The sequence below is a fragment of the Orbicella faveolata genome, unplaced genomic scaffold, assembly GCF_042242905.1.
Source record: "Orbicella faveolata isolate gen_17 unplaced genomic scaffold, um_ofav_v1 contig_17, whole genome shotgun sequence".
NCBI lineage: Eukaryota > Metazoa > Cnidaria > Anthozoa > Scleractinia > Merulinidae > Orbicella > Orbicella faveolata.
The window spans coordinates 75,535-102,260 of record NW_028301544.1 but is presented as its reverse complement, the minus strand read 5'-3'; the positions used below and the strand labels follow the sequence as shown (position 1 = coordinate 102,260).

At 38.1% G+C, this 26,726-nt stretch overlaps 4 protein-coding genes and 1 long non-coding RNA gene across 9 annotated transcripts in view; 3 read left to right on the top strand and 2 right to left on the bottom strand.

The window, feature by feature from the left end:
* The first annotated feature begins 948 nt into the window (after window positions 1–948).
* LOC149112997 (uncharacterized) lies at window positions 949–2,908 on the top strand. Its single transcript, XM_089288594.1, has 3 exons — window positions 949–1,358; window positions 2,029–2,097; window positions 2,263–2,908. The coding sequence occupies exons 1-3, from the start codon at window positions 1,073–1,075 to the stop codon at window positions 2,457–2,459; spliced, it is 552 nt and encodes a 183-aa protein (XP_089144720.1). The 5' UTR covers window positions 949–1,072; the 3' UTR covers window positions 2,460–2,908.
* Window positions 2,909–6,669: 3,761 nt separating this feature from the next.
* Window positions 6,670–8,009, top strand: LOC149112996 (uncharacterized). Its single transcript, XM_089288568.1, has one exon. The coding sequence runs from the start codon at window positions 6,792–6,794 to the stop codon at window positions 7,554–7,556; it is 765 nt and encodes a 254-aa protein (XP_089144694.1). The 5' UTR covers window positions 6,670–6,791; the 3' UTR covers window positions 7,557–8,009.
* A 2,672-nt stretch (window positions 8,010–10,681) lies between these two features.
* LOC149112995 (uncharacterized) lies at window positions 10,682–14,213 on the bottom strand. The gene is made up of 2 exons (XR_016206879.1): window positions 13,991–14,213; window positions 10,682–13,505 (listed from the first exon to the last, which is right to left on the bottom strand). It is a non-coding gene; the product is annotated as an uncharacterized LOC149112995 (long non-coding RNA).
* A 35-nt stretch (window positions 14,214–14,248) lies between these two features.
* LOC149112989 (uncharacterized) overlaps window positions 14,249–26,726 on the top strand; it is a 79,892-nt gene continuing 67,414 nt past the window's right edge. Inside the window, exons 1-6 of one of the 5 annotated variants that reach the window (XM_089288591.1) lie at window positions 14,267–14,391; window positions 15,104–15,449; window positions 20,411–20,445; window positions 20,584–22,229; window positions 22,355–22,401; window positions 23,498–23,728. In XM_089288591.1, the coding sequence (XP_089144717.1) occupies window positions 22,359–22,401; window positions 23,498–23,728 (274 nt within the window). In that variant the 5' untranslated portion in view covers window positions 14,267–14,391; window positions 15,104–15,449; window positions 20,411–20,445; window positions 20,584–22,229; window positions 22,355–22,358. Of the gene's footprint in view, window positions 14,392–15,103; window positions 15,450–20,410; window positions 20,446–20,583; window positions 22,230–22,354; window positions 22,402–23,497; window positions 23,729–26,726 lie in introns of all 5 variants that reach the window. The other 4 variants (XM_089288592.1, XM_089288593.1, XR_016206872.1 and 1 more) reach the window with 4 other exon arrangements.
* Window positions 24,880–26,695, bottom strand: LOC149112994 (uncharacterized). Its single transcript, XM_089288561.1, has one exon. The coding sequence runs from the start codon at window positions 26,693–26,695 to the stop codon at window positions 25,394–25,396; it is 1,302 nt and encodes a 433-aa protein (XP_089144687.1). The 3' UTR covers window positions 24,880–25,393.

Genomic DNA, 26,726 nt, shown 5'->3' with positions numbered 1-26,726 from the left:
AATCTCGCCGATGATCAGCGGCGAGGTAGTTCTGTGTGTATAAGAAAGCAACCAAAATCTCGCCGATGATCAGCGGCGAGGTAATTCTGTCTGTATAAGAATACAACCAAAATCTCGCCGATGTTCAGCGGCGAAGTATTTCTGTCTGTATAATAAAGGAACCAAAATCTCGCCGATGATCAGCGGCGAGGTAATTCTGTCTATATAATAAAGCAACCAAAATCTAGCCGATGATCAGCGGCGAGATAATCTTGTCTGTTATCAAGGGGACGGAAATCTCGCCGAAGATCAGTGGCGAGGTAATTATAATGGTAATTGCACAAGGGACACAGGCAGCCCAGACCTTGAATATGCTTAATAAGTGACGTTTCAGTTCTTGGTTAACAGCGCTTAATTTTTTTTTTTTTTTATCTATTCAATATACCTTCGCGTGCCACAAAGTAACCCCGACTGCTGAACATCGCACCTCAACGCACTTTCATGATTTGTTAGGAAAATTAAGCATTACAGATGTAAAGCAAAATGAAGTAAAGTAAAGTAAAGCAGCTGAAAGTAAAACCAATTTAAATGCTAGACTAAATTTGCTGCTTTGGTCTGCTAAAATAATGGACTCGCGGCCATCTCGCTACATAACTGACTGGAATGATATTCCATGGAACATTATGCATGCACCCTCATTAAGCAGATTTAAATCCTAGCTATCAGACCATCTGTGTCAATTTTAACTCAGGTGTAACTCGTGAGTGACATGTATGCAATTTAATTAGGTTAGCTTTGGGCCGTATTTAAATCTTATTTCATAATTTTTAGTGTCAATTTTAGTATGCAATTTAATTAGGCTAGTTTTGGGCCGCACTTAAATTTAGTTTTATTTCTTAATTTTTTAGAATGTTTAATATCGGAGAATATTCTTTGTATAGCAATTTAGTTTCCTTAAACTAACTCAAAAGTGGTCGCGAGTACTATGAATTTACCTGACGACTAAAAATGTAATGAAATTAATTCGGATTATTAGGAAATTTTAAAAACGATTTGTGCATTTTCGTTTACGTCATTACTACTGTGTCTAGGAATGTTCACAAAAGCCTACACCTTACTCTCTGAGGAAACCTGGGAGAAAGGACCAAACACAAACAACCCGGTAGAAAGTATTAATAAGCAATCAATTCCAGAAAAAGGAAACAGTCTCGCACCCTTGCTGGAGAACATATATCGGGAAGACAGAGTGCAGGCAGCCAAAGTTGTAGCAGCAGGAAAGAATGTTTCGCCGTCTTATCGTGACAACTCTGAAGAAGCAAGAGGGAGGCGAAACGATAATCGCAGAAGGAAACGAAGATATCATGCTCCTAAAGAAGACGGTAGGGAATTCTCCAAAAATTAAAAGTTTTTAGTGATATCAATTGGGATTAATCAATTGGCGAGCCTTCTTAAATTCCTCGACCATAGTATTTTTCTGAAAGCTTTTCGAGATGATAATATTGACGGATAATGTGAGACCATGCACTGTAGTGAAGCTCGTTCTAGTGGTACGGGTGCGGGACCTGGCCCGCATCTTTGTTCAAGGGCTTTGGGAAATGCAACCTATTACCTTCGAGGTATCACCTTTCTAGATTTCACCGGAAAAATCGGTGTTATGAACACCATTTGCTTTATATAACTGCTAGGGACGATTACTTTGTTTTAACCCAAGCCTTCCCAAACATTTGATGAAAATACTACAGCAGCTTTCAATTCCATTCCCCTCAGTAAGGAAATTTTCAACCTATATTCAAAATAACGTACGTGTTAAGCGCTCCTGGCGCAAGACCTGCGTCCTGTCTACTCAAGGCAGCAGCAATACTCAGATTCTTTGACAATTAAGCTAATGCAGTAGAGGACAAGTTAGGCGCAGTGCTACTATAACTATTATGGATGTAGTCAATGTTTGAAGTCATCCTAAACAACTGAAAGGGTAGAGAATGAACAGGGCTCCACCTAAACTCATTTCCCCGTACTATATTTAGTTAACAACTGGTTAAAATCTTTTAGGTCCACCGGATAAAAGGCGCCAGTTGCAACGTGCCTGCAACTACGGAAAACACGGTAAAAAGAGACAAGGTACAAATAATTTTGGTCGATGATATTTGACTGATTCCATTGTTGCAAGCTTATATCATAAAAGAAAAAAGCCCGTTTTTGTTTTCATTTTGATTACAAGAGAAATTAACTATGACTGAAGAGGATGTCATGTAGTGGAAGTCATTCATGTACTTCATTCCACAGGTAATGCCCTTATTGGAGCAAGACTTGAGGTAGAATACAACCGAGTTAATTTGAATGGCTCCACTGAATATCTCGGCTGGATAAAGGGCACCATCGCGGCATGGAACAGATCCAAGGGCTATTTAGTAAATTATGAAGACGGTGACCAGGAATGGCTGCAGTCTGTAGACGAGAAGGACGTGCGACTGTTTGAGTAATAACTGATGGAGTATGCGTACTATTCGCTTAATAAAAATTTTAATGGAATTGTATAGTTCAAGAGGCCATGACCTATGTAAAATTCAGAGATTAAAGATAGAGCAATAGATCCATATACCTTCGTTTTTTTGATTAAATTAAATCATAAAGGGAAATATCACTTTCTGGCACTCGAATTGTAAGAACAGCGAGTACTCGAACTGCACAGAGAGACTAATTGTTGCGAGATTGGCAAGAGTGGCAAGGGTACGTAGGATGGGAAAACGTAATGAAAGCAACGTATGCAGATGCAACGGGATATTTTTTTTTACAAACTACAGCTACTAGACTTCAAGTTCCGATAATAAGTGATTTTCAAAATTTAAAAATTACCGTCCGGAATATAAACACACAGCATCCTCATCTTACACTATGTGATCGCAAAAGCAACAAAAATATGTTTAGAATTGCTGTAGAGTACTTGTTCATTCATCTCGGCGAGGATCATTAACCTAGCCGACGATCATCATCTTCATCATCAGCGAGATTTCCGTCCCTTTAATACAGACAGAATTTCCTTGCCGCTGAACATCGGCGAGATTTTGGTTCCTTTATTATACAGACAGAATTTCCTTGCCGCTGAACATCGGCGAGATTTTGGTTCCTTTATTATACAGACAGAATTACCTCGCCGCTGAACATCGGCGAGATTTTGGTTGCTTTATTATACAGACAGAACTACCTCGCCGCTGAACATCGGCGAGATTTTGGTTCCTTTATTATACAGACAGAACTACCTCGCCGCTGAACATCGGCGAGATTTTGGTCGCTTTCTTATACAGACAGAACTACCTCGCCGCTGAACATCGGCGAGATTTTGGTTGCTTTATTATACAGACAGAACTACCTCGCCGCTGAACATCGGCGAGATTTTGGTCGCTTTCTTATACAGACAGAATTACCTCGCCGCTGAACATCGGCGAGGTTTTGGTTGCTTTATTATACAGACAGAACTACCTCGCCGCTGAACATCGGCGAGATTTTGGTTGCTTTATTATACAGACAGAACTACCTCGCCGCTGAACATCGGCGAGATTTTGGTCGCTTTCTTATACAGACAGAATTACCTCGCCGCTGATCATCGGCGAGGTTTTGGTTGCTTTATTATACAGACAGAATTACCTCGCCGCTGATCATCGGCGAGATTTTGGTCGCTTTCTTATACAGACAGAATTACCTCGCCGCTGAACATCGGCGAGGTTTTGGTTGCTTTATTATACAGACAGAATTACCTCGCCGCTGAACATCGGCGAGGTTTTGGTTGCTTTATTATACAGACAGAACTACCTCGCCGCTGAACATCGGCGAGATTTTGGTTGCTTTATTATACAGACAGAACTACCTCGCCGCTGAACATCGGCGAGATTTTGGTCGCTTTCTTATACAGACAGAATTACCTCGCCGCTGATCATCGGCGAGGTTTTGGTTGCTTTATTATACAGACAGAATTACCTCGCCGCTGATCATCGGCGAGATTTTGGTCGCTTTCTTATACAGACAGAATTACCTCGCCGCTGAACATCGGCGAGGTTTTGGTTGCTTTATTATACAGACAGAATTACCTCGCCGCTGAACATCGGCGAGATTTTGGTTGCTTTATTATACAGACAGAACTACCTCGCCGCTGAACATCGGCGAGATTTTGGTTCCTTTATTATACAGACAGAACTACCTCGCCGCTGAACATCGGCGAGGTTTTGGTTCCTTTATTATACAGACAGAACTACCTCGCCGCTGAACATCGGCGAGATTTTGGTTGCTTTATTATACAGACAGAACTACCTCGCCGCTGAACATCGGCGAGATTCTGGTTCCTTATTATACAGACAGAATTACCTCGCCGCTGATCATCGGCGAGATTTTGGTTCCTTTATTATACAGACAGAGTTACCTCGCCGCTGAACATCGGCGAGATTTTGGTTGCTTTATTATACAGACAGAATTACCTCGCCGCTGAACATCGGCGAGAAAGAGCGTCTATATATGTTAATGTTATTTTGCATATGAAAGTAGTATTCATATATTGAGAACATGGCGTAATTTTTGCCGTTCTGTATATTGAAAGAATCACATAATATGTGTTTGTCTGAACGCCGCGTTTAGATGACATACGATAACTATCACCAAAGGAAAGATGTCAACAATTTCCTAAATGTTATAAGATTTAAAATTTTCTGTTCTTCTGCCAGCGACACCAAAATAAATGACTTGTATGTACTTACAAATTGGTCGTGTTACATCTCAGGACTCGTTAGAGTATTTGAAGTTCCCTCGTTTTGTTTCAAACGCAAATCTCAAATCAGCTGGAATTGAAAGTAAAAAATGTGCACGGTAAGGATTATATCAAGTTATATCCATTGGGTTTGTTCCGTCTAACACGTTGTTCATCGCTCTCGCATTGGTTAAATCCGCGGTGTTCTCGCAACAATTCATTGTAGTAATTTGTACGTACTTACAATTGGTTTGTGTTAATCTTAGGAGACTTGGGTCTCTTGATGTCCTTTCGTTTCGTTTGTTGATTCTAGTCAATATGCTCTGAGCGGAAATTGCAAATCAACTGAAACTGAAAGTAAAAATAATCAAATACAGCGTTATTCAAATAACTGGCTTCAACTTGCATAATTTGTGGTCACGAGATGTCTGAATAATTTGAGGTCAACCACTAACAGTATAAAGACTAAACGGCACGCAATGCATGCAGAAGCGATGACGTTTGACTGCGATTTCTTAAATTCTGGCTAGAAAATCGGAACATAAACAAACAAACGGATACTTAAACGTAATTAGAGGTAAATGAAGGTACAACCTGTGTGTGGAGTGAGAAGAAGTGAAGAGAAAGAAACAGGATAAAAAAAAAAAAAAAAAGAAAAAAAAAGATGCACAGAGGAGCAAAATTGCTCGTGGATGACGTAACATCCAGGATCACCATTCAGATTAATTTTAGTTTTCTCCTATCCCTCCCCCGCTAAGTATGGTTCGTCCTGTAGGATTGGCAGATTTTAGAGGGCACTAGAAAGGAAAAACTTTGTCCGATAACATGGAGATTATACATGGCGGTTAACGGGGCACGAAGATGGTTTTGGTTCAATCTGTGGAGTTTTAAAATGGAAACGGTTGTTAAGCTAAGCAACAGTAGCTGCGACAAATGGACATGGAATGACTAGAAGGACTTACTATACCATTTTTGTGCGGCAGCACAGCGTAACGCGGCATTCGTTCAATTTTAACGAGCAGGTCTTCGTGGAGTGCTAAAATGGAAAATTATCAAGCTATGGAACACTAGCTTCGGCTATGGACATTAAAATCCTGAAAGCCACGTTGCTCGCTTCGAAATCTTTAAAGCTATCATGCTAGAAAGCGACGATGTCACGACCAAGGACGAATCGTTTTAAAGTCTTTTAAGAGTCACTGACTGGAAATATCGAGAATGGCTGGCCAGGTTGGAAAAATCGAAAATCCCGAAACTTTGCTTAAAGAACACTTTTAGGGAGCCACTTTCGAAAATATTATTCCGATTTTCTTAGAATTTAAAGTCTTCGAGAAATTCGCAAAAAACCAAAATATAGCTTTTTGCCTCATTAAATATGCAAGAAATATCTGGAAAATTGACAAAGTTCTCGGTATTCGCATGGAAACAATTTACAAAACTAGAACTCGGGGTAAACTTAGCATAAGAGCTTTACTCTTCTTCTTTCTAACAATAGGAAGTTTTAAATTTTTCAAGCATTTTGAAGGATTCCGTCGGCCGTTGAAGAATTGCCTTCTAAAGCCCCTATGAAAACGGCAAAAATTGCGTAGTTTTACGGGCTTAAAAAGCATCTTGGTATGTCCGATATGGAACTAAAACAAGTATTGTGCAAAAGAGTGTTGTTTCTACTATAATAATATGGAAAAAAATTTCTGGGCAATCGAGGTTCACACAGGTAAAATGCAAAAGTTCGCGACAGTCTCTTCTCAAATTTGCATAATGCGGTATGTTCAAAGAACTGTATTGTTGAGCACTCTAGTCTGTTTTTGTTCCATTTGTGGGCCTTGCTTTGTGGGAAATATACAAAAAGAGAGTTGATCCATGTCGTTATTACAACATTGTTTCATTATTTCACGCAAGGTACATAAAACTACAGACAAAGCCCAAAATATAAGTTCAAAGACGCTACTATGTGTGTTTTTCGTAGGATGACGAGGTGCAGTTCCATCCTGAATGTACGTCAACTCCTCCTCCTCTAAGTCCTCCAACATCATGGTTGCCCGCAGCTCCGAACCTCCCAGCACAATCTTTCTTAGGGGAACTAATGGACGAGGACCTGCGGGAATTCTCAGATAAGAAAAAACTAAACCGTCTTTTAGACAACCAGGAAGCGACGTTAAAGTTAATGGCAAATTTTATGAGGGAAAACAGGGAACTCAGGGAATTATTTACAAATTTTATGAGGGAAAACAGGGAAAGGAAATGTTGCGGGTGTCATTGCGTCAAGGAAAGGGTTAGGGTTTCGCCAAAACCATGTTCGGGAAGGTTTACTACGATTTCGACTGGGGACTTAAGGGATGGCGCAGTTGGGGACTTTGGGGATGGCGCAGCTGGGGACTTTGGGGATGACGCAGTTGGGGACTTTGGGGATGGTATGGTTGAGGACTTTGGGGATGTTATGGTTAAGAACAACAGAGCTGACGCAGTTAGGGACTTAAGGGATGATGCAATTGCTTCTGGTAGTTCTAATTCAGTAGGGGATAGTGGGAACATGGAACAATTCGGGGAGGAAGGGGATGGTTTTTTGCAGGAGGCAGTTCAAATCAAAAGTGGGAGCTCTAGCGTGGGGAATTTTGCCAAGAGAATTGTTGAAACTATATTTCAACCTGGGGAACTGGAAGGCCGAAATTGTTCAGGGACAAGGGGGAAAATGTTACTAGATCAAGGGAAGCTGGGTATAGTAAAAAAGTATGTGTTTAAGTTGTATCCTTGCGGACAAGCACAGGAAGATGCGCAATGGCGCAAGTGCATTGTCGCGATAGACGAGTATTTACGTAGGGCAAAGGGAAAAGGTAATAGGCAACAATAAATTTTTGGAAATGTAGGGCTCATGAAAAGGTAGTTAATTAGAAATTAAGTTTGACGAATTGTAGGATTCTATTTGGTTTGAACTACATGTTGTCTCCAAGGAAAAAATTTCTTTATCTGACATTGTCACATGCTTTATTGACTTATTATGTTTTCAAATATATCGTTATACGAAAAATTTGTAGGTTTTTCCTTATTAGTATTGACCTTGAAGGACATTGAACAGCTTGTAGTATGCCTGCGTAGGATTTTTAGTATTATATGTACGCTTGGTTGTAACCAGTAGTAGACTATATCAACAATAATACTAAGTATTACACTTAGTTGTAACCAGTACTAGTATACTGTATAAATTGTAAAAGTAATTAACATGTATAATAATAAGTATTACACTTAGTAGTAATGGTATTCTGTATAAATTGTAATAGTAATAAACATGTATTGCAAAACTGGAGCAACGTTTTATTAATATTTCCCATTTCCCGTTGATTTGCACAGTTTTCGAACTATATTTCTCGGCTACTCCTTTTATATGAAGAGCCCCATTCAACTTGCCGCCTATGGCCTAGCTTGGCGAGAAATACTTCTTTCAAATTTTCTGATCGCGGCTGAATCCTTTCCTTTCGACACGTCTTTCGCGATCACGTGCCTTTGTTATGAAACCACGTGTAGTTAGTCACGTTTTCGATTTGTTATGTAATCAACGTCGCAAACAACAAATATGCCAAGAGATTTTATCAATGGTTGGTGTATTGATTGTGAGCTGTACTTACATTCAAGACTTTTCATCTGTAATGACAACATTTATTAGTACGTTCAAGCTAAGTTTTTTTCATCTGTAATAAAAACAATGAGTTCCAGATCAATGGACTCACGCACAGGCACGAAATGCAAATTCGATGCACCGAGGAATAACTCTGAGTAATCGGAGAAAGTTGAAACTTTATCAAGCGCTTTCCACAACGGATCAGCTTCTTCAATTCTGGCGATAGTACCGATCTTGCGAAATAAGTTTCGTTTCAATTCGCTCGCACGCATGTAACATGGAAATTCAACACGCTAAAAACCTAAAACTACATGTAGGACATTTCACCGACCGGTGCGATGCAATGTTACACAATAGTTCGCTAACGTCTTGGCGTTCGTTTCTTCATACACGTAACTTTTCTCCATAATTCCAGTGCATGAAAGTTCTTCGTTTGTAATGACCGTGTTGAATCTAGCGAAGCAAGTTTCAATCCAAGACCACTTCACGCTGTATTAGCGTGAACTTCACGAATCATACATTGCAACAAACGCGTCGCGAGAAATTAATCGTTTCCTCCCAAGCTAATTGTTGTAATTTATTCCAAAATATACGCTTCATTGGTTCTCGCGAGACGAGAGTCTCGTCTCTCGAGTCGAGACTCTCGTCTCGCGAGTCGAGACTCTCGTCTCTCGAGACGAGACTCTCGTCTCGCGAGACGAGAGACGAGGGGTGGTAACTTACTTTTGAGCGGTACTGTAGCGCCTGTGCATAAATGGTCATAAGGACAAACGCTCTGATATATGATTGAACACTATTTTGTAGCGAGAACCAAAAAAAAAAAAAAATGAGAGTCAAAATAAAAGTAAATGCAAGACCAAGAACAAGAAAAAAAGTACTCAGTCTGCACAGTCTGTATGCTCTGCACGGTCTGCAGTCTGCTGTCTGCAGTCTACATGGTCTGCGTTTTGGGGTGACCGGTACTTCACCCTCTTTGAATTGAAGTAGCAGTGATGAGACAAAAAGATTGCAAAGAATTTGCTCAGCTACTCAATCGTTTGAGAGAGGGAAAGCACTTTGAAGATGATATAACCACTTAATTTTGAAACTAAGGCTTCTGAATGTAAGGCCTGGACAAGATAATTACCCTATGAACATGGCACATTTATTTACTACAAATTCATCCGTAGATGCTCACAACAATGCTCTGTATACCCTCTCTAACGCTGATAAAGCTCAGATTAAGGCTGTGGACATTGTAATTGGGGGCATTTCTAATGATCTCAAGAAACAAATGAAAAACAAAATTGCAGATGATCCAGCAAAGGCAATGGGTTTATATTCAGTAGTGTCAGTAGCAACTGCAACAAAATATGACTGACAACTAATATTGATGTGACTGACAGACTCACCAATGGTGCAGAGTGTCATAGAGCACATAGACTACAGAGTTGAAAATTCCACCAGAGCAAGTATTATTTGGGTCTCATTTAATTTCAACATCCTGACGTAGGCAGAAACCAGCATAGAGAAAATGCACATTTATACAAGGTAACTGTAAATAGAAACTGGGCACCAGTATTGGAAGTAACAAGACAATTTCAAGTCAATAAAAGAGTCAGGTCCAAATTCTCCGGCACCAATTTCTACTTAGACCCACTGCTGCCAAGGCTATTTACCATTGTCAAGGCGACACAGCAATTGAAGCAGTTGATTTTCCAGCATCCACAGAGAGCATATGAATTATGTTGGCTTGAGCCGTGTACAAAACAGCTCTACACTGCATATTCTTGATTGGAATGAAATCAAAACAAAGGTTAGTGAGAAAGTTAAAAGTGAAGTGAGGAGACTAAGAACACAAGTAAGCCTTGTGCCTTTAGCAGTGTTACAGACTGACAATTCACCCCAAACAAAAACAATCTTGTTTCAGAATGTTAGATCTCTCCACCTCCACATAGATGATGTGCGAAGTGATTACAACATTCAAGAAGCCGATGACAACATTTTTGTTGAAACAAGACTTTGCTTGTTAGATAGAGATGATACATATCAGCTTACCCTTACCAAACCTAACACTATTTTAAATGTATTTAAATACTATTTTTAAAAACTGTTTTAAACCTATTTTATGAAATAGATTAAAAACAGGGCGAAAAGTGTATTTTTAACGTAGTTTTCGACTGCTTTTAATGGTGTTTAAACCTGTTTAAAACACTATTGAAACAAAGTTTGAAATGTATTTTGAAAAGCTTTTAAAAATATAGTTAAAATTCCAAAACTCGAAATCCTTTGCTAAGTTTAAAAATATAATTAAAATAGTCTGTAACTACTTTAAAAATCTCTCGAGGAACACAGCATTCGGAATAAAAACAGGGCACAAATCGTTTTAAAAACAGCTTTTAATCTGCAAGACTATTTTAAAACTAGTTTAAATGACAATTTTAAAAGTATTTTGTACAAAATAGGTTTAAAATAGGTGCAAAATTATATTTTTAACATATTTTTCGACTGATTTTAAAGGTGTTAAAACCTGTTTAAAACACTATTGAAATCCACTGTCTCAAAACATATTTCAATAGTACTTTAAACAGTTTAAAAATTAAAGTGGATCATACATGAAAAAAAATATGTCAAATACAGTATAAATATATGAAAATAGCTTTAAAATAGTCTAGAAATGGCATACAGTAATATAGTATAAAACAGCATAAAAATAGCACAAAATAGTATAAAAACAGTATGAAAATACTATAAAAATAGTATAAAAATAGTATTAAAATAGTTCAAAAATAGTGTCAAAACAGCATAACAAGTGTCAAAAAATCTTAAACTTACATGTAACTTTGCTCTAGCTGTGAACAACACATGACATGCTAGAAGTAAGTGTAGGGCAAACTCAAGCTTGATGGGGGTGCTTGGCTCTACTTCTTTCTTTACTTGTATAATCAATGTATGTAGCTCTACACTTACTGTGCCTGTATATGAAAAGCTGTAATAACACTTGAGCCTGCAATAATAGTTTTTTTGTCTACTGTACATGTATAAAAGGCTAAAAGTTACTACAGTTTTAAAAAGCAAAACATTTTTGAGTGTACGGCCATCATCAGTGGTACATAGTTTCTTTGTTAAGAAGAATTGCAAACAATGTAAAGGAGTCAAAGGAACATGCATGTATCAATACCAATTGAGAACTTGAGGCTAAGGGTCCATTACTTAGTATAAAACATCTTCTATATCACTCATTTTAAGACTAAATACAGGTTATTTACTTGTACTGGTATGCTATGTGTGCAGGGCTGTCATTAAGGGTTGTAAGCCGTAACACCTGTTATGGCTGAGTATGCTTGATTTTCCCTTGATGCTACAGGTGAAATTCCCTGTTGTTTAGAGAAATCACCCACAAAGTAACAAATTTGCTATGGGTGTGGAGAATAAGGCTACAGGTGACTAAAAAATTAATGACAACCCTGGTCTGTACATGGGAACTATATACATTGTAAACGTACATGCAGTACACGCATCAATCACTTCTAATCAAGGGAACCCTTTGGCCAATTTAGAGGGTACAACTCATTATGTGTGACTTTTGTAAATTTAGTAGGTGATGATCATGTTGTGCAAAGGTTTTGTTCATCTTTCATCACTGAGCAATGTCTGAGGCTGCAACTAAATCCTGCATCATTTATGTGGTCCATGTTACAGTTGCAAGCAAGTTGTGGGTTTGATTTTGAGTCATGGACTTGTTTTATGTACATGTACAAGTGCATGTAGCAATTAAAGCTGTACCATCTTATTGGGCCTACAGATATTCAGACTATGAGTAGTCCTGGTCTCTTTCGCTTAGTCTATTGTGTGTGATGCAAATGAAAACAGCGAGAAAAATATGTTGATTTTCTTTTGTGTCACGCATGATACATAGACTAAGGGCCTCTTCGTATGAGCGAGGTAACTGGCCAAGTGCTGTGTTGCAAAAGTGAAGCTATTTTGCCTAAAAAGTTTCGTCCTGGTTACCCGGGCTGGAGCGTTCATATGGGAAAATTTTCATCCTGGTCACTGAGATCTTGGACGCAAAAACTGAGATCTCAGCAACCGGGCCAGCCTGGCTTCTCATACATATATGAACACATCAAAATTTTTACGAAGGAAAGAGTGGCCAGGTGAGATCTCAGAAAATGAGCCAGGCTGGTTGACCGGGCCCATATGAAGAGGCCCTAAGCCAAAGAGGGAATACTCGTAGTCTTAGCAAGCAGGGCAGGGAAAAACCACATCCCATTGCCTGGGGCAAGTAAATTTTGCTCTTGGGCAAGTGAAAATGGAAGTTTGGAGGTCTGGTCAGGTGGGCAAGTAAAATTAGCCTCAGTACAAATAATCTTGTGAATGATAATTTCCAATCAAAGCCTATTTCAAAACTTAAGACTGCAAGATGCGCAAAACAGTGAGTTGAAAGCATGGATTAATTTAAAATCCAAGCATACTTTGTATCTGACACAACAATTGTCACTGTTGGTAGTTTCTTTCACCTAGTTTCATAGTGCCAGTAAACTCATTTTGTTATAGTCTATCACTGAATATAGACAGCAACTAGTAAATGATGTAGTTGATAAGGCATGAACCCTACATGCCCATTGGGCATTAGTAATATTTTAGTGGAGCCAACTGAAAACTAAAATATACTGGCCCACTGGGCAGCTAGATTTCATTTTTTTTTCTGGCCCTGGCAAGATGAAGCTTAAAAAACCAAAACCACTTGCAGTAAGTTATAGGGAACCCAAGCTCTCACAAGTCAAGGTCATGTGCAATTTGAGGTAAAGTTTTACAAAGACCACAGTATTCAATCATGAAAGAATTAATTAATGCATACCATGTTCCCCTTGAAATAAACTTTGTAGCCGCAGTGTATGTAATATATGATCGATAATATTATTATTTACAAGTTAACAAAAATTATCCCATCAAGTTGTAAGGTTCATTCATTTCCAACAAGAAACAACTGTACTTTCACTGATGTGGCATGACTGTAGTAGCTACATATAGCTTCCTTTCTAACCCTAAATTTAGTTATTTCCTCCTTTAAAAATTTACCAACGATTGCAGAATTGCAGCAATAACTTTGTAACCAGAAGGCAGTTGAAAGACCCCTATCAAACTCACAGAGACTTTGGCCCTAACAGGGCAGCACCACTCTCCATCTCCTGTTTCTCAAAGCTGAAAATAAAAACAAAATTATTTACTGCATTGTTTAGTTATTGCAGGGTTTAATATTTTAGCCTCCGTGTATGTTTTGTTATCATGTTAAGTCTATAAAGTTGCCTTTCCACTTGAAGAAAAACAAACTGTTTGATTCAACTTCCACAGCTCGCACTTTAATTTCCCTACGAAGAGATCGATCAGTTTATGCCATGTCAAGATAGTAAAATGATCACAATGGATGAGTAATTTACGGCTGCGCAAAAATGGCATACACAGTTGCAAACATATAACTGCCATATAACCGATCATACATGTATATAGAACAGTACCTAATTATGTAGACTGGACAAAGAACAATTCAAAATTCAGATCTATGTTTCACAGGCAATCATCTAATTCGATAAAACAGCTGATGTGGTTACAGATATGTTACATGTATTTACCTGTGTATGCATCTTTTCGAATGAAAGACACACCAAGACAGAAGATGGTCGGCTTACCTCCATTTCCTTGAGACATTACCAAGTTGAAGTCTATCAGAAAGATAAATCATGGTCGCTGCACCCACGAGTCATATGATTCGGTTCGGTCCCATAACTTTTCGTCCAGTAAAAGGTAAAAAAACAAACAAATGAACTGTTGCACTGGTTTTAAACGACTGGAACGAAACCTCCGTTTTACACAGCAATTTTGAAATGGAAACAAGTCACGTGGTCATTCACATGATGTTTCATGCAATCACAGCTGACCAAAATGCTCGCATCAGAGTATTGCACCGGCGGGTCAGCGGAAAATCGACCGGAAAATCCGTTTGCGCCAAAAGTTACGACCGCCAAAACGAAGCAAGAGGATCGCATCGATCGCCACATTGGATATAGTTCTTAGCCCAGGATTTTTAACGGTACGGTATCTGTTTATTTTATCTGCTTAAACTTCATTTTTTTGTTTACAACCCTCGTAACTTTTTCAAGCGTATTTTCAGGTATTTTACATTGAGACATACGCGGGTAATGCTTGGCGATTTCTTGGTTGGATGCGCCAAATGCTTATTCATAAAAGAAGCTTTCTCTTAGATGCATGGCTTTGCTCCAGACGTAACTAATCACGTACCAAATGGAACGTTCGATTAAACGAACTTTATCGAAATCAATCGAACTTAATCGAACGATTGGGTCCGAACACTCGAAGAACAAAATTGGGACATTCGAATGAATGGAATCGCACTTTGTTGTCGTGAAAGAATGTGTTGTACACATGTTCATGTATTGAGTAATTGCATGCTATAACACATGAAATCCAAGCCTGCCATGGACAGTCGAATCCTTGCATTTTGGTTGCGACTTTAGGTGTCACTCAACCTGTATTCGTCCTATTGTTTCTATCGTTAATTTTACTTTAATTATTTTCATTCTTCTCTATTATGGGTGTAGATTTCTTGGCAAAAATGATATTCACACAAAGGGGCTCTGGAAAATGGTTGAAGGGCCTAGTGATAGGGACTTCTCCCCATGCACATGTTAGTTTTGACCTTCAGTGGGGGATAGACAAGCATTCAGTGTAGTTCAAATTCAACAAATTTTTGATTAGATGAATGCACTATATTTATGTGGCAGGTTGATATATTTCCAAAAAATATGGCTAAGCACAACCAAGGTTCAGGAAGAAGAAATTACCTGGCAAGAAGAAGAAAAAATAATGAAAGACAAGAGGACAAAGTAATAAGAGAAGGATGAAAACACAGAAAACTACATGTAGCTGAAGTATTTCATTCTTTGCAAGAAACTGAAGCAGATGAAACAATTAAGTTGGGAAAGATTTGCGGAACCAGTGTGATTTACCACCAAGGCATTTTTATGTGGTCCAGTGAGGGTTCTTTATTCGCTTTTGCTTGTAACATTTTCAAGAAACAGAGTAAATTTAACCAGTTACAAAATAGCCCACTAGGACATGAATGAATGGGTAAGTGGATAATGCAGTTGATTCATGTACATAATTAATAATGAAATGTTCCAAGTCTTGGTTTGGTAGTTGTTGTTCGCGAGATCTTGAAGCTTGTGCTCTAGTTTGCAAGATGGCATCCAAGCAAATGTGCAAAGGCCTCTAGGTGTTCTGAAATGTTATTGTTGACAACTGAAAAATAAAACTTTTTATCATTCGGTGCATTTTGTCTTCCTTTTCATTGGCTGAGAGCCCACCAAGTGACGTGTAAATAACTGCCTACAAATAATGATCTGCTCATGCATAGTGCCGTGTAAATGTGTTTGCTGCAAATAATATTGAATTTTCCTCTCATGCGTAATTGAAACCAAGCTCTCAGGTGAAATAATTTAAATGGCAGATCGCTTCGCTGAGCTGTCAGAGAGTGATTTAAATGTGAAACCAAACTGGGTGGTCACAGATCAATTATTTGCCTCAGCCTTCAGCTTCGGGAAATAATTGATCTGCTTGCCACTGACAAATCATGATATTTTGCTCAACCTCATCCAATAATAATTATTATTCACAGTTATTGTGGAACCGGCGCTTTTTGCCAGCTTGCTGTGATGTTGGTAGTGAATGCCTCTTGTTAACAGATCAGAGCACAGACTCTCATAATATTAGCCTGGTCACAGCATCTGTCATTGAAACCAACCACTAAATTCAACATAAGTCTGCTCATAACAGACTGGAACAACAACTTTTATCATTAACAACTGTTTAGACAAAAAAAAATGGATTTCCTACATTGTTAACAATAATGACTAAACTGTTGTACACAAATATTAGTTCAAACCACTTTTGACTTCAAAATTAAATGACTGTCAAATCTGGAAAACTGTAACTGCTCATATGGGAAACAGGAAAAAAAGAATTGTTTGAGAGAACAAAAAAAAAAAGGAATTTGGTTGTGAGATCTTGATTTTGGTGTACTTTGTGAGTGACAGCACTTTTGCAAGATCTTGAAGCATGTACACCATGATGAGGGACCACAATAAATACATGTAACTGGCTGATTACTACAAGCAATTTTCTTTTTCATATTCAGTGGTTGTCATTTCTTGTGATTTGTTTTGAGATATTTCACATGCACACTGTGAGTGGGACACTTTCTGCCAAAATTACATGTATGTAAATTATGTAATCTTGAAGCACGTACATGATGACTGACCACAATCAATAATTTGCTAATTACTGCAAGCTAGTTACATGTACCTTGAAATTTTCTTTTTAATATTGAGTAGATGTGATTTTTTTGTGATTTGATTGTGAGATCTTAATTCTGGTCTACTTTGTGAGTGATGGCATGTTTTGCCATTAGGAGTAGCCCCAATCAGTAATAAGTAATGTCAACCAATTACTTGGATCAATTTTCCTTGAGTTATTAGTTGCTGCTTTCAGAAATTTGATTGCTCCTGGTAAATTTTTAAAGTGATGACACTTTTGATAGAACTTATATATTGTGCATGTACATGTGGCTTAGCACATGCTCTCAACCTGAACCTCACTTGTGAACAAACATGGCATCTGTGACCATGTCCTTTTAGAGAAGACTGGGATTTACTTTAACGCCTGTCAAAAAACTCCTCTGGGAAGTCCTGGAGTTGTTCAGTCTTTGCCTGCCATTTTGGTTATAAACAGTGCTTGATACTTCGACAAAAAAAGAAAGACAGGAATACATGTGCATGCAGGGCGGCAAGAGAGTGCTATTTTGCGAAAAGGTTTGTTTGTCCACAGATTCATGTTTTTGGCTTGGCTAAATTTTTGATTGATTTTGATATTGAGAGAGTCTTAAAAGCTTACACACTAAAGCAGTTTGCAAAAAGGGGATGCAAATTATGTTGATTGAATTATAAATTTCCATTGGGCTAGATTTATAAATAGTGCAAAAATAGTGTATTTAAAATCTGTTTTTAAGATAGACATTATTGTCATTATTTAAAACTACTATTTAAATAGTATACTCGCCTGATTAAAACTTAAAATATGTTTAAAACAGACTGTTTTGGTTGTATTTTAAAGCTTATAATATGAATTGCTATCTCATAGGTTTTAAACTTCCTATTTAAAACATATTTTATGTTCTTGGCATGTCAACTACATTTTAAATATCCTATTTAAAGACTATTTTAACACTGAAAATTTGTAAAATACTTTTTAAACCTACGGCCATTGCCAACATAACTTTCAAAACAGGGTTTAACTAGAATTTTTAAACTGTTTGAATGAAATTTTTGTGGCCATAGTATTAAAATAGATTTTAAATCCCCTATTTAAACCCTGTTTTGAGCTCAAACTACGTTAAAAACAGAGTGAAAATCATTCCAATATCATGAAGTAGGTTTTAACTATACTTGAAATACATTACAAACAAGAAGCAAAATTTTGAATTTTGTACAAAATAGCACAAAAATACCCTATAGTGACTTCAAAATACTGTTTAAATCGTCAAAATACGTTCAAAACAGTTTAAAATCAGTTTAAAAATACAGCTGTTTTGGTAAGGGTAGTGAATTAACTCTTTTACAGTAATGACTTTAATCAGTCTAACATAAGAACTTGCTATATGGAACTGCTTTGTACATTAAGAATGATTTGAATTGTACTAAAATTCCATACAGATATTACTTTAATAATTTGGAAATCACTGTTAAAGGTTTTAAGCCAACCAATTCCAAATATTCATGTCACTGGTATCTGTTGCTTGAAAACTAAAGTTACAATTTCACAGTTAATTGATGCTCTTATACTCATCTTCTCGACTCTGCTTGGGGATTTCAATATTGATCTCATGCAGGTAAATTCAGGGCAAAAGGCTCTAAAAAAATATCTTATAACAGACAGAGGATACACTCAGTTCATTAACCAGTTTACTACTGACTACCATACACAGATAGCTCATGTTTATACCAATGTACCACAATGTGCACAATCAGCAGGTACTCTGGAGTCTTACTACAGTGATCATGACCCTATTTACCATAAACACCAGCATATAAGCCGCACCATGTTGCTCAAAATTTTTGCATCAAATTGGGGATGCGGCTTATCTGCGAGAACATCTGGACACCATGCCGTAAATTTGCATAAATTAACACCTTTCAGCGAAAATTTTACAGTCTGTGTAGAGCTGTGTAGCAAAATAATAAAGAAACTGATAAAATTATACCATAATACTTATTGATCATTACTTTTGCGAGTTTGGCGGCTCCTAAAAGAGCCGTTTTTGTTCATGTTAATCATCTTTTAAACCTTCTACGTTACAAAAGCTTTTAACCGGTTTAACGTTGCCTTTCTTGAGTAGCTGAATGTCACTCGGTAGGGAATCTCCATTCTGCCAAAAAGATGTTTTAAGTGTTGCTGATGGCCGCAGACCATTTCTTCATTACTAAGCCTGCTGGGTTACTAAGCTACGAACGAACCGAAACATTCATGTTGTTGTATGTAAATTCTACTGAGAAACGGACGGGAATGAAAAATACTGGACTAAAAATGCCAGAAACTAGAAAGATCAGATTTATATCTAAATTGGATTTTCATACTATCTCACTGCTAAAATTATAGGTAAGAGTTTTAGTATTCTCTGTTTTAGTGAGTTAATATGCGGGTTGACGCATTCAAGAAATACATATACATGTAAGACATCTTTCTCAAGACTCCACTTTTGATTTACTTTACTTTCTTTCCAAATTTCTTTTTTCAAAATTTAAGTTGCCAAACTTGGGGTGTGGCTTATCTGCGAGTGCGGCTTATACGCCGGTGTTTACAGTATATTTCCATGACAGCTGTTTGAATATTTCCCTGTATGTATCATATGAGATTATTATTAATATGTAATTTAGCTGAATATGGAAACTTAAGGTGGCTGAACACAGTTTTTGATACCTGTGTTTCATTCACCTTTTTCTCTAAAATTCTTGATCCCTTGGTCGCCAAAAATTGCGGCAAGCAAGTTAACAACACGAACTTTGGTTTTTCGATGGTTAAGCTGACATAGCTGCCATTGCCATGGCAACATGAATAAATATAAACAGGCCTTTATACTGGGTTTTGTTTATTTCGATAAAATCTAGTACTTAGATTTTCTTTATAATTTGCCTGTAACAAGCTTGTAACGATTCTCACAGGTTAACACCATTTTGCTAATAATTTAACAGAGAGGTATTTAATTATCCCTTGTTTAAGGTTCACTGGAATATCTAGAATTTCCTTTGTTAAAGTTCAGTTATTTTCAATTCTCCAGTTACTTATTTCCTAAAGTATTTCATGCCAAATTTTGTGAAATTCTAATGAGTGGTTCTCGAGAAATAGGCGTATTTTCAAGAGTACAATTTTTCATTCAATCGCAATTTTTTGACTTACTACGCATGCGCTGCATTTAACTGGTTTCTTTCGGTGACAAAGAAAAAGCTGAGAATTGCTGAGTTCTTTGAATCATTACCTTTTCTACCATATCTTTGTAATAAAAGACTAAAGCCATCAATGCACTGCATTCAATTAAATAGAGAAAAATAGCACAGATAGTACGGGTGTTTTAGTAAATAAAATGATCGCTCTATTGACGGCATGTTTGTTTTTTCCAATCCTTGTGCGCGCGCTAAATTGCATCAGCAAAAGCGCACGTGTGTTCGGCCACCTTAACATACCAAATAAATAGATGTATCTAAATGTATCAAGCAATTATTTAAATCACACTGCAAAACAGTCAGAAAATTTATTGGTGGAAACAAAGAATGGTTTGAATTTACTGTGCTATTCATGTCCCTAAATTCTTAGTCTTCATAGAGATTCGACATCACATGTAACGCTACCAAAATTTTCAGAAGCTGTACATAACAATACATTTTTTTTTTCAGGTTAAAAGAATTATTTTAGCTCCAATGTTTCTTGAGGGAGAGCATGACATTATAACTGGCATTTTCTTTCTTATTAACCCTTTCCAGAAAAGCAAGAAATATCACTTGGACACCTTAGTTAGGTAAGTACCTTTTTTATTGGGGGAGGGGAGGGGGGGGAGAGAAAGGGAAGCAAATTAAAGATATACAATATTTTTTCTGCATATAATCATTTATACCCTTTTAAAATGTGTCACTATTATATTTATTGTGTATTGCAGGTGAAGCAAGTTGTAGTATTGTGCATCTCCATATAACCCAGATGAACACTGTAATAACAACTACTGTATAATATGCAAGTGACAGTAAGCAGATGTTAATATTAACAACAACATTACTGATGCTATACATGTTTATCAGCTGCCAAGAATAATATCAAAAGACTTAGTAGAAACTGGCTTTAACAACACAAGTCACCCTTAAATCTTCATGGAATTAATCTGAGAATTGCAGATAGATGTGGAATTCTACTGTTTACAAAGGGAATAAGATGCTTTCAAGACTTAAGTCAGCTGACACTTGAACTGTTGAAACTCATTCTTTGCGAAAGACATTGGTTACAAGCATATAAATTAAATGGCTTTCCAAGCTGCATGTATAATTACAGAGTTGGAAACACTTTTAGAACTTTAGCCATGTATGTTTCGTTAAGTCAAGAATGTCAACAAGTGAAATCCATCTGAACTCGCTATGTGTGTCAAACCTTAACTCAAGAAATGAACGTATAGCTTTACAGTGGAATACAGAAATTACAGTATATAACTTACAGAAACTTAAAATTAGCAGTTCTATATCATGTTCATATACATGAACATACACATGTAGAGTATCACAATCAGTCTTTATATTAGGACTACAATTAAATGAAACTACTAACTCCCATCATAAACTGGAACACAAAAGTTGAATGGTGGTAATCTGTTTCTATTAATAAAATACAAATCTTGTGATGTTTATTTGAAGTATTAGCTATCCTAACTGTGCCAGTTTATACCTGTTGAACTTCCATTCAGTTCTTAAAATGGTTGTTATCATGCTGTACTTCTACTACATGTGTGTCCTGCTGCTGTAAAGATTGTTATTTATAACTCAGAAAAAATTGTGTAATCTCTGTGTATAGGAAACTGTTGGCTAGAATGTCTCCTGTTAGCTTTTATGTGCTACATATATTATGGTAGTCAGTATTTCAGTAGACTTAATAATAAAGAAAATGCTCCTAATATAATAAAAGCAGTGTTCATCTTAATCTTTGTTGTTGCACTCTGTTGAAATCTACTTTCAATTATGTAATAAATAATTATTTATAATCTATAAAATAATTTTAACAGAGAGCAAATTAAGCCACCTAAAGGGTGGGGGCGTGGTGGCCTCACGGTTAGTGCGCTGATCTCCGGATTAAGCAGTCCAGGTTTGAGCCCTGGCCGTGGACATTGCGTTGTGTTCTTGGGCAAGACACTTTGTTCTCACAGGGCTTTTTTCCACCCCCGTAAATAAATGAGTACCAGTGAACTTAATGCTGGGGGTAACCCTGCAATGGACTAGCATCCCATCCATGGGGGAGTAGAAATACCCCTACTGTAGTCACTTCATGCTGCAGAAACCAGGATAAGCTCTGCCCTGGTGGGCCACTTGGCCTGTTTGCAGACTTGACTTTTACCTAAAGGGTGTCAATAAGCAACCACTGGACATCCGAACCCATGCATCAAAGGATGTTTCTTTTGCTGTTTTATACTGCGGTACAAAGAAGAACTCCACAATGATCAATTCCTCTTCTCTTTTTATCCAACTAGCTTTTCTACATTCATCCAATTCATCCATGAAGTGGCTCACAGGCACCTTTAATTTATTATTATCCTCACAATACAAGGTTAGTGAAAATTGTTCACAGGTCAGTGAAAAGTCAAGGATGTTTTTGGTTTCTGTCGAGTATAAACTTGTAACTTCTCATTATGTAGATAGTCATGTGTAAAATAACGTTTCTATAAATCTTAGGTTGATGGGGGACAATGTTGATTTGATGGTTAATGCCAGAATTCAAGGTAGAGAACACAGCAAATCGTTCCATACATTGGACACAGTAGTACTCTGTTCTGAACAGGGTCAATGAACCTAACTTAGACACAACAAGACCACAGAAGAATGAAGAATGATCATCGCGGTAAATTTTCCAATTTAAGCAATTGGAAAAAAGAAGCCTAAAAAAAATCAGGGCTTCAACAGGATTCGAACCCGTGACCTCCGCGATACCGGTGCGATGCTCTACCAACTGAGCTATGAAGCCACACATTGGGAGCGAGGTCAATTAATTGAGTTCATATCTTTCTGTAGGAGTAAAATGATGTGAAGTATATATGAAATAATTCATATTTGAACTGCGGTTGTAGATGAAATTGAAGCAGTGAATTTTCCAATTTAAGCAATTGGAAAGAAGAAGCCTGAAAAACGAGATTGGAACCCGTGACCTCATTCCTCACTTTCATCTACAACCACAGTTCAAATATGAATTATTTCATATATACTTCAAATCATTTCACTCCTTATGGGAAGCCTGATATGAACTCAATTAATTGACCTCGCTCCCAATGTGTGGCTTCATAGCTCAGTTGGTAGAGCATCGCACTGGTGTCGCGGAGGTCATGGGTTCGAATCCCGTTGAAGCCCTGATTTTTTTCAGGCTTCCTCATTCCAGTTGCTTAAATTGGAAAATTTACTGCGATGATCATTCTTCACTTTCATACTTTCTGGTGTTATCATGAAGTCTGTGTAAAGAAAGGTAGCTAAAGCAATACATGTAGCTTCACTATTACTTAAAGGTCATTAGTAACACAATCTGTTATCACTCCTACATCCTTAATGTATACCATTACAACCTGTGTTCTATGATCTGTTAACAAACTGTTTATTTATTTATTGTTTTAATAAAATAAAATTACATTTTTGCAAATTAGAGGGTCTAGCTAGTTGACCTGAAAATCTTCAACCTCACCCACAGTAGATCAAGTTAAGAAATTCGTCAGGGAGGAGGAGTCTCAAAGACTGAGGGTGGTAATATTACTGATGTAGCTATACACAGTAGGGAACATTTTAAAGTGATGCTCTCATTTTTCCTTCTGTGTACTTTTTCATGTGGAATAGATGCTCCAGACTATGACATGCCATCAAAAGATGACTTGGGAAAAGGTCTAAGGAAATGGCTACATGATCTTTGCATAAAATATGTGGAGACGTATCTAATGACTGGAAGTGAAGTCGAACCTTTGGTTCAGCAGGGTCATGAGCTGGAGAGTGCTATGGGTGCAAATGGTTTTTTGTGTCGAATAGAGCGATGTGATAAAACTCATGTGAACTTCATTCCAACAGAGTCAGGTAAGTATAAAATTGATAGAGGATTATAGCAATAGTATCAGACAAGGGGTAATACAGTTTTTAGCAACATATTGCTCCTTACGATATCAAGACATATACAAGAAAATATTTTAATCTGAATGAATATTGTAAATGATCACCAAGGAGAAATTGAAGAAGCTAGTCATAAAAGGGGATAAGTGACGATTTTGGTTGCTTTTCTTTTTTCTTGCTCCAAATTAGCTGAATTTTTGCATGTGGTCTTCAATGTAATAGAAAAACGTGGTTCTGTATTTTTGTCGCTGGTTTTTGCTTTGTTTTCGAGTTAAAACGTAGGCAAAAAACTCGGCTTTTCCTAGCCATGTCTTTAGGAGTTTATTTGTTGAACAGCAAACAGGCAGACTGTTTATAGTGTATGAAGTCAAAACCGAATCCCACAGCATATAGAGCGGAAATCTGGGAACGGATTGTTTACACCGGTTATTGTGACATGAACACAACACGTGAATCGATCGAGCGTCAAACGAAATGCCATCAAACAAAAAAGAGATGTGCCGCATTAGAGCTCTGTCAACTAATATCTTAAGCATTGTTTTAAAGTACCTTGTATGCCTACCTGGTGGTTGAGAGGCATCATAAAGCCTCGATAAACCCGTAAGTCATCAGCACGTTTTAAAGAATCAAAATGTGTTCTGAAACTTCGAAGGCAGCTGATATACCGTAATCGTGTTATCGGCGTTCGAAGTCAGATCGAGCCAGGTAGCAAAGTCCAAGAGCAGTTCTTGCCCAAGAAAAATACCCTCTGGTGAGTTGTGGCCCATTTGCCAAGCGTTGCTAGCGTCAAAGTTTGGAAAGCGAGAACTGGTTTTAGACTTATAAAATTTGTCTTGTATCGACCGTCATGTTTTCCCGCGCACGAGGTGTAAAGACCCTTCCCGGCATGCATTGCGATTACGTTCTGCGGACGTTTCTCGAACTGGTAACTAGATTTAAACATAATAATGGCCAGCAAGTGGCGATGGATTGTAACAGATCTGTGATCCAGTTTGCGTTGATTTTATTTCAAATCGGCATGATTTGTAGTGTTTTGAGCTTCTGGGATCAGGGGACATGCAGATGTATGGATTTGGAGAATGTCCCCTCTACTTTAGTGCTCTCCAAAAGTCACAAGATGTCTTAGAAGTATTTTAATCACACAGTCACCATTTAATCACATCAAGTACAATTCTCGAACTGTCCGTAATTCTACTCGATCCTATTCTTGTATTAGCTATCTTAGTTTGGTCACACAGGAATTTCCGGTAATTGTTAATTCTTATCTACTAGCTCAGTTTACATCAATGTGAAATCGCCATGCCCTATTTGTCACGCAACATGCTAACAAGACGTTTCCGACACACACTCCCCTCATATGGTTCGCTATCGAAGCATATGTCATAATTCTGTTTCAATCACGCGATTTGAGTCTTGAACTATTAAATCACATATGAGCGGTAACAAAACGATAATCAGTCCTCGATCAACGTCACTTCCTATTGACGATTTCAAAATTCACAGTTCAGGCTGTGTACTGATTCCCTCAAACAAAACAATGATATATTCCACTGCTAATGGATCAGTTTTCACGAACTGATTTACCGTTCGTATTTCACATTGTTCAACATCCGCAACTTGTTTGATTTCTGTTCATAGTTCACATTGTTCAGCATCCGCAAGTTGTTTCATTCGTACCCTTGCTGCTGATGCTGCATCTCTTTTAGGGCGGAAATCCTGAGCCTGTGGGTTTAAGCGCGGGTCTGCCACTGGAGTGTTGAGATCACACTCGAGTTCCAATGGGTACAAATGTTGTACTGGTCGTTCCAGCATGCTTTTCGCGGTTTTGAGTTGAACCGCGCGTATGACGCCGTCGCTGCCCGGGTACACTTCATTCACTATGGCCAGCGGCCATATTCCACGATTCTTGCTGTCGGTTTTCACTATGACGACGTCTCCTTTCTTAGGTTGGAACTTGGTCACTGCGTGCGTCAGGTTGTGTCTTTCTCTTAGTGCTGTAAGGTATTCTCTCTGCCAGCGACTCCACATCTTGTCCTTGCAGGTTCGCAGATACTTAGCACGCCTCCGGATGTCTCGATCTGTTATCCTCCAGGTCTCCTCTTCTGGTAACTGGTTTGTTCGCTGGTACAAGAAGGTTGCGGGCGTTAAGATTGGTAACTCGACGTCGTCTTCCACATAGCTTAATGGACGGCGATTAATCTGCGTTTCAACGTCGAGTAGCACTTCACTGAGCTCAGACCAGGTTAGAGTAGCTCCACCAATAGCTTTGAACATGGAAGATTTCACGACTCCAATTAATCTCTCAAACTGACCCCCCCACCAAGGGGCGCGGCTCAAGTTGAATTTCCATGAGATCTCGTGTTGTTCTAGAAGACCCTGGAGACGCTCATCCTTTCGTAACTCCCGTAGCCATTTCTCAGCTTTGATGAAGGTACCGCCATTATCTGAGTAGATGACCCGTGGTCGTCCACGACGAGCGATGAAACGCTTGAGACATGTGATAAAGTTGTCCGTCTCCAGGCTGGCCATTAACTCTAAGTGTATAGCCCTTGAAAGGCTGCAAGTGAAGATAGCCAGGTAGGCGTTTCCTTGACTTTTCTTTCCCTGTTTGTACTTCACTGGCCCAGCGAAATCTGTACCGATGACTTCAAATGCAGCGCCAACTGTGGTCCGATCTTCCGGTAACTGACCAGGTATTGGGTTTCTTGCTGGAGTTGCATTGAATCTCTTGCAACCATAGCACTTACTTCGGACCGATTTGACCAAGCTACGAAGCTTCGGTACCCAGTATCTCTCTCTCACTGCTGCCATTGTCAGAGCGACTCCCCCATGCAGCGTCTGGCAATGAACTTGTTGGACCAGTTTTCCTGTAAAACTTGCACTGTTCGGTAGGTATATCGGAGTTTGCCCTTGTATCCGGCCGTGGCAGGTCATCACTCCCTCTTCATTGGGTTTTAGGTTGAGT

What these genes read in the sequence shown, in the direction of transcription:
- LOC149112997 (XM_089288594.1), top strand. Translation starts at nt 1,073, where the DNA reads ATGTTCACAAAAGCCTACACCTTACTCTCTGAGGAAACCTGGGAGAAA. An exon ending in TCATGCTCCTAAAGAAGACG is followed by an intron (nt 1,359 to 2,028) that starts GTAGGGAATTCT and finishes AAAATCTTTTAG; the next exon opens with GTCCACCGGATAAAAGGCGC. An exon ending in ACACGGTAAAAAGAGACAAG is followed by an intron (nt 2,098 to 2,262) that starts GTACAAATAATT and finishes TTCATTCCACAG; the next exon opens with GTAATGCCCTTATTGGAGCA.
- LOC149112996 (XM_089288568.1), top strand. Translation starts at nt 6,792, where the DNA reads ATGGACGAGGACCTGCGGGAATTCTCAGATAAGAAAAAACTAAACCGT.
- LOC149112994 (XM_089288561.1), bottom strand. Translation starts at nt 26,695, where the DNA reads ATGACCTGCCACGGCCGGATACAAGGGCAAACTCCGATATACCTACCG.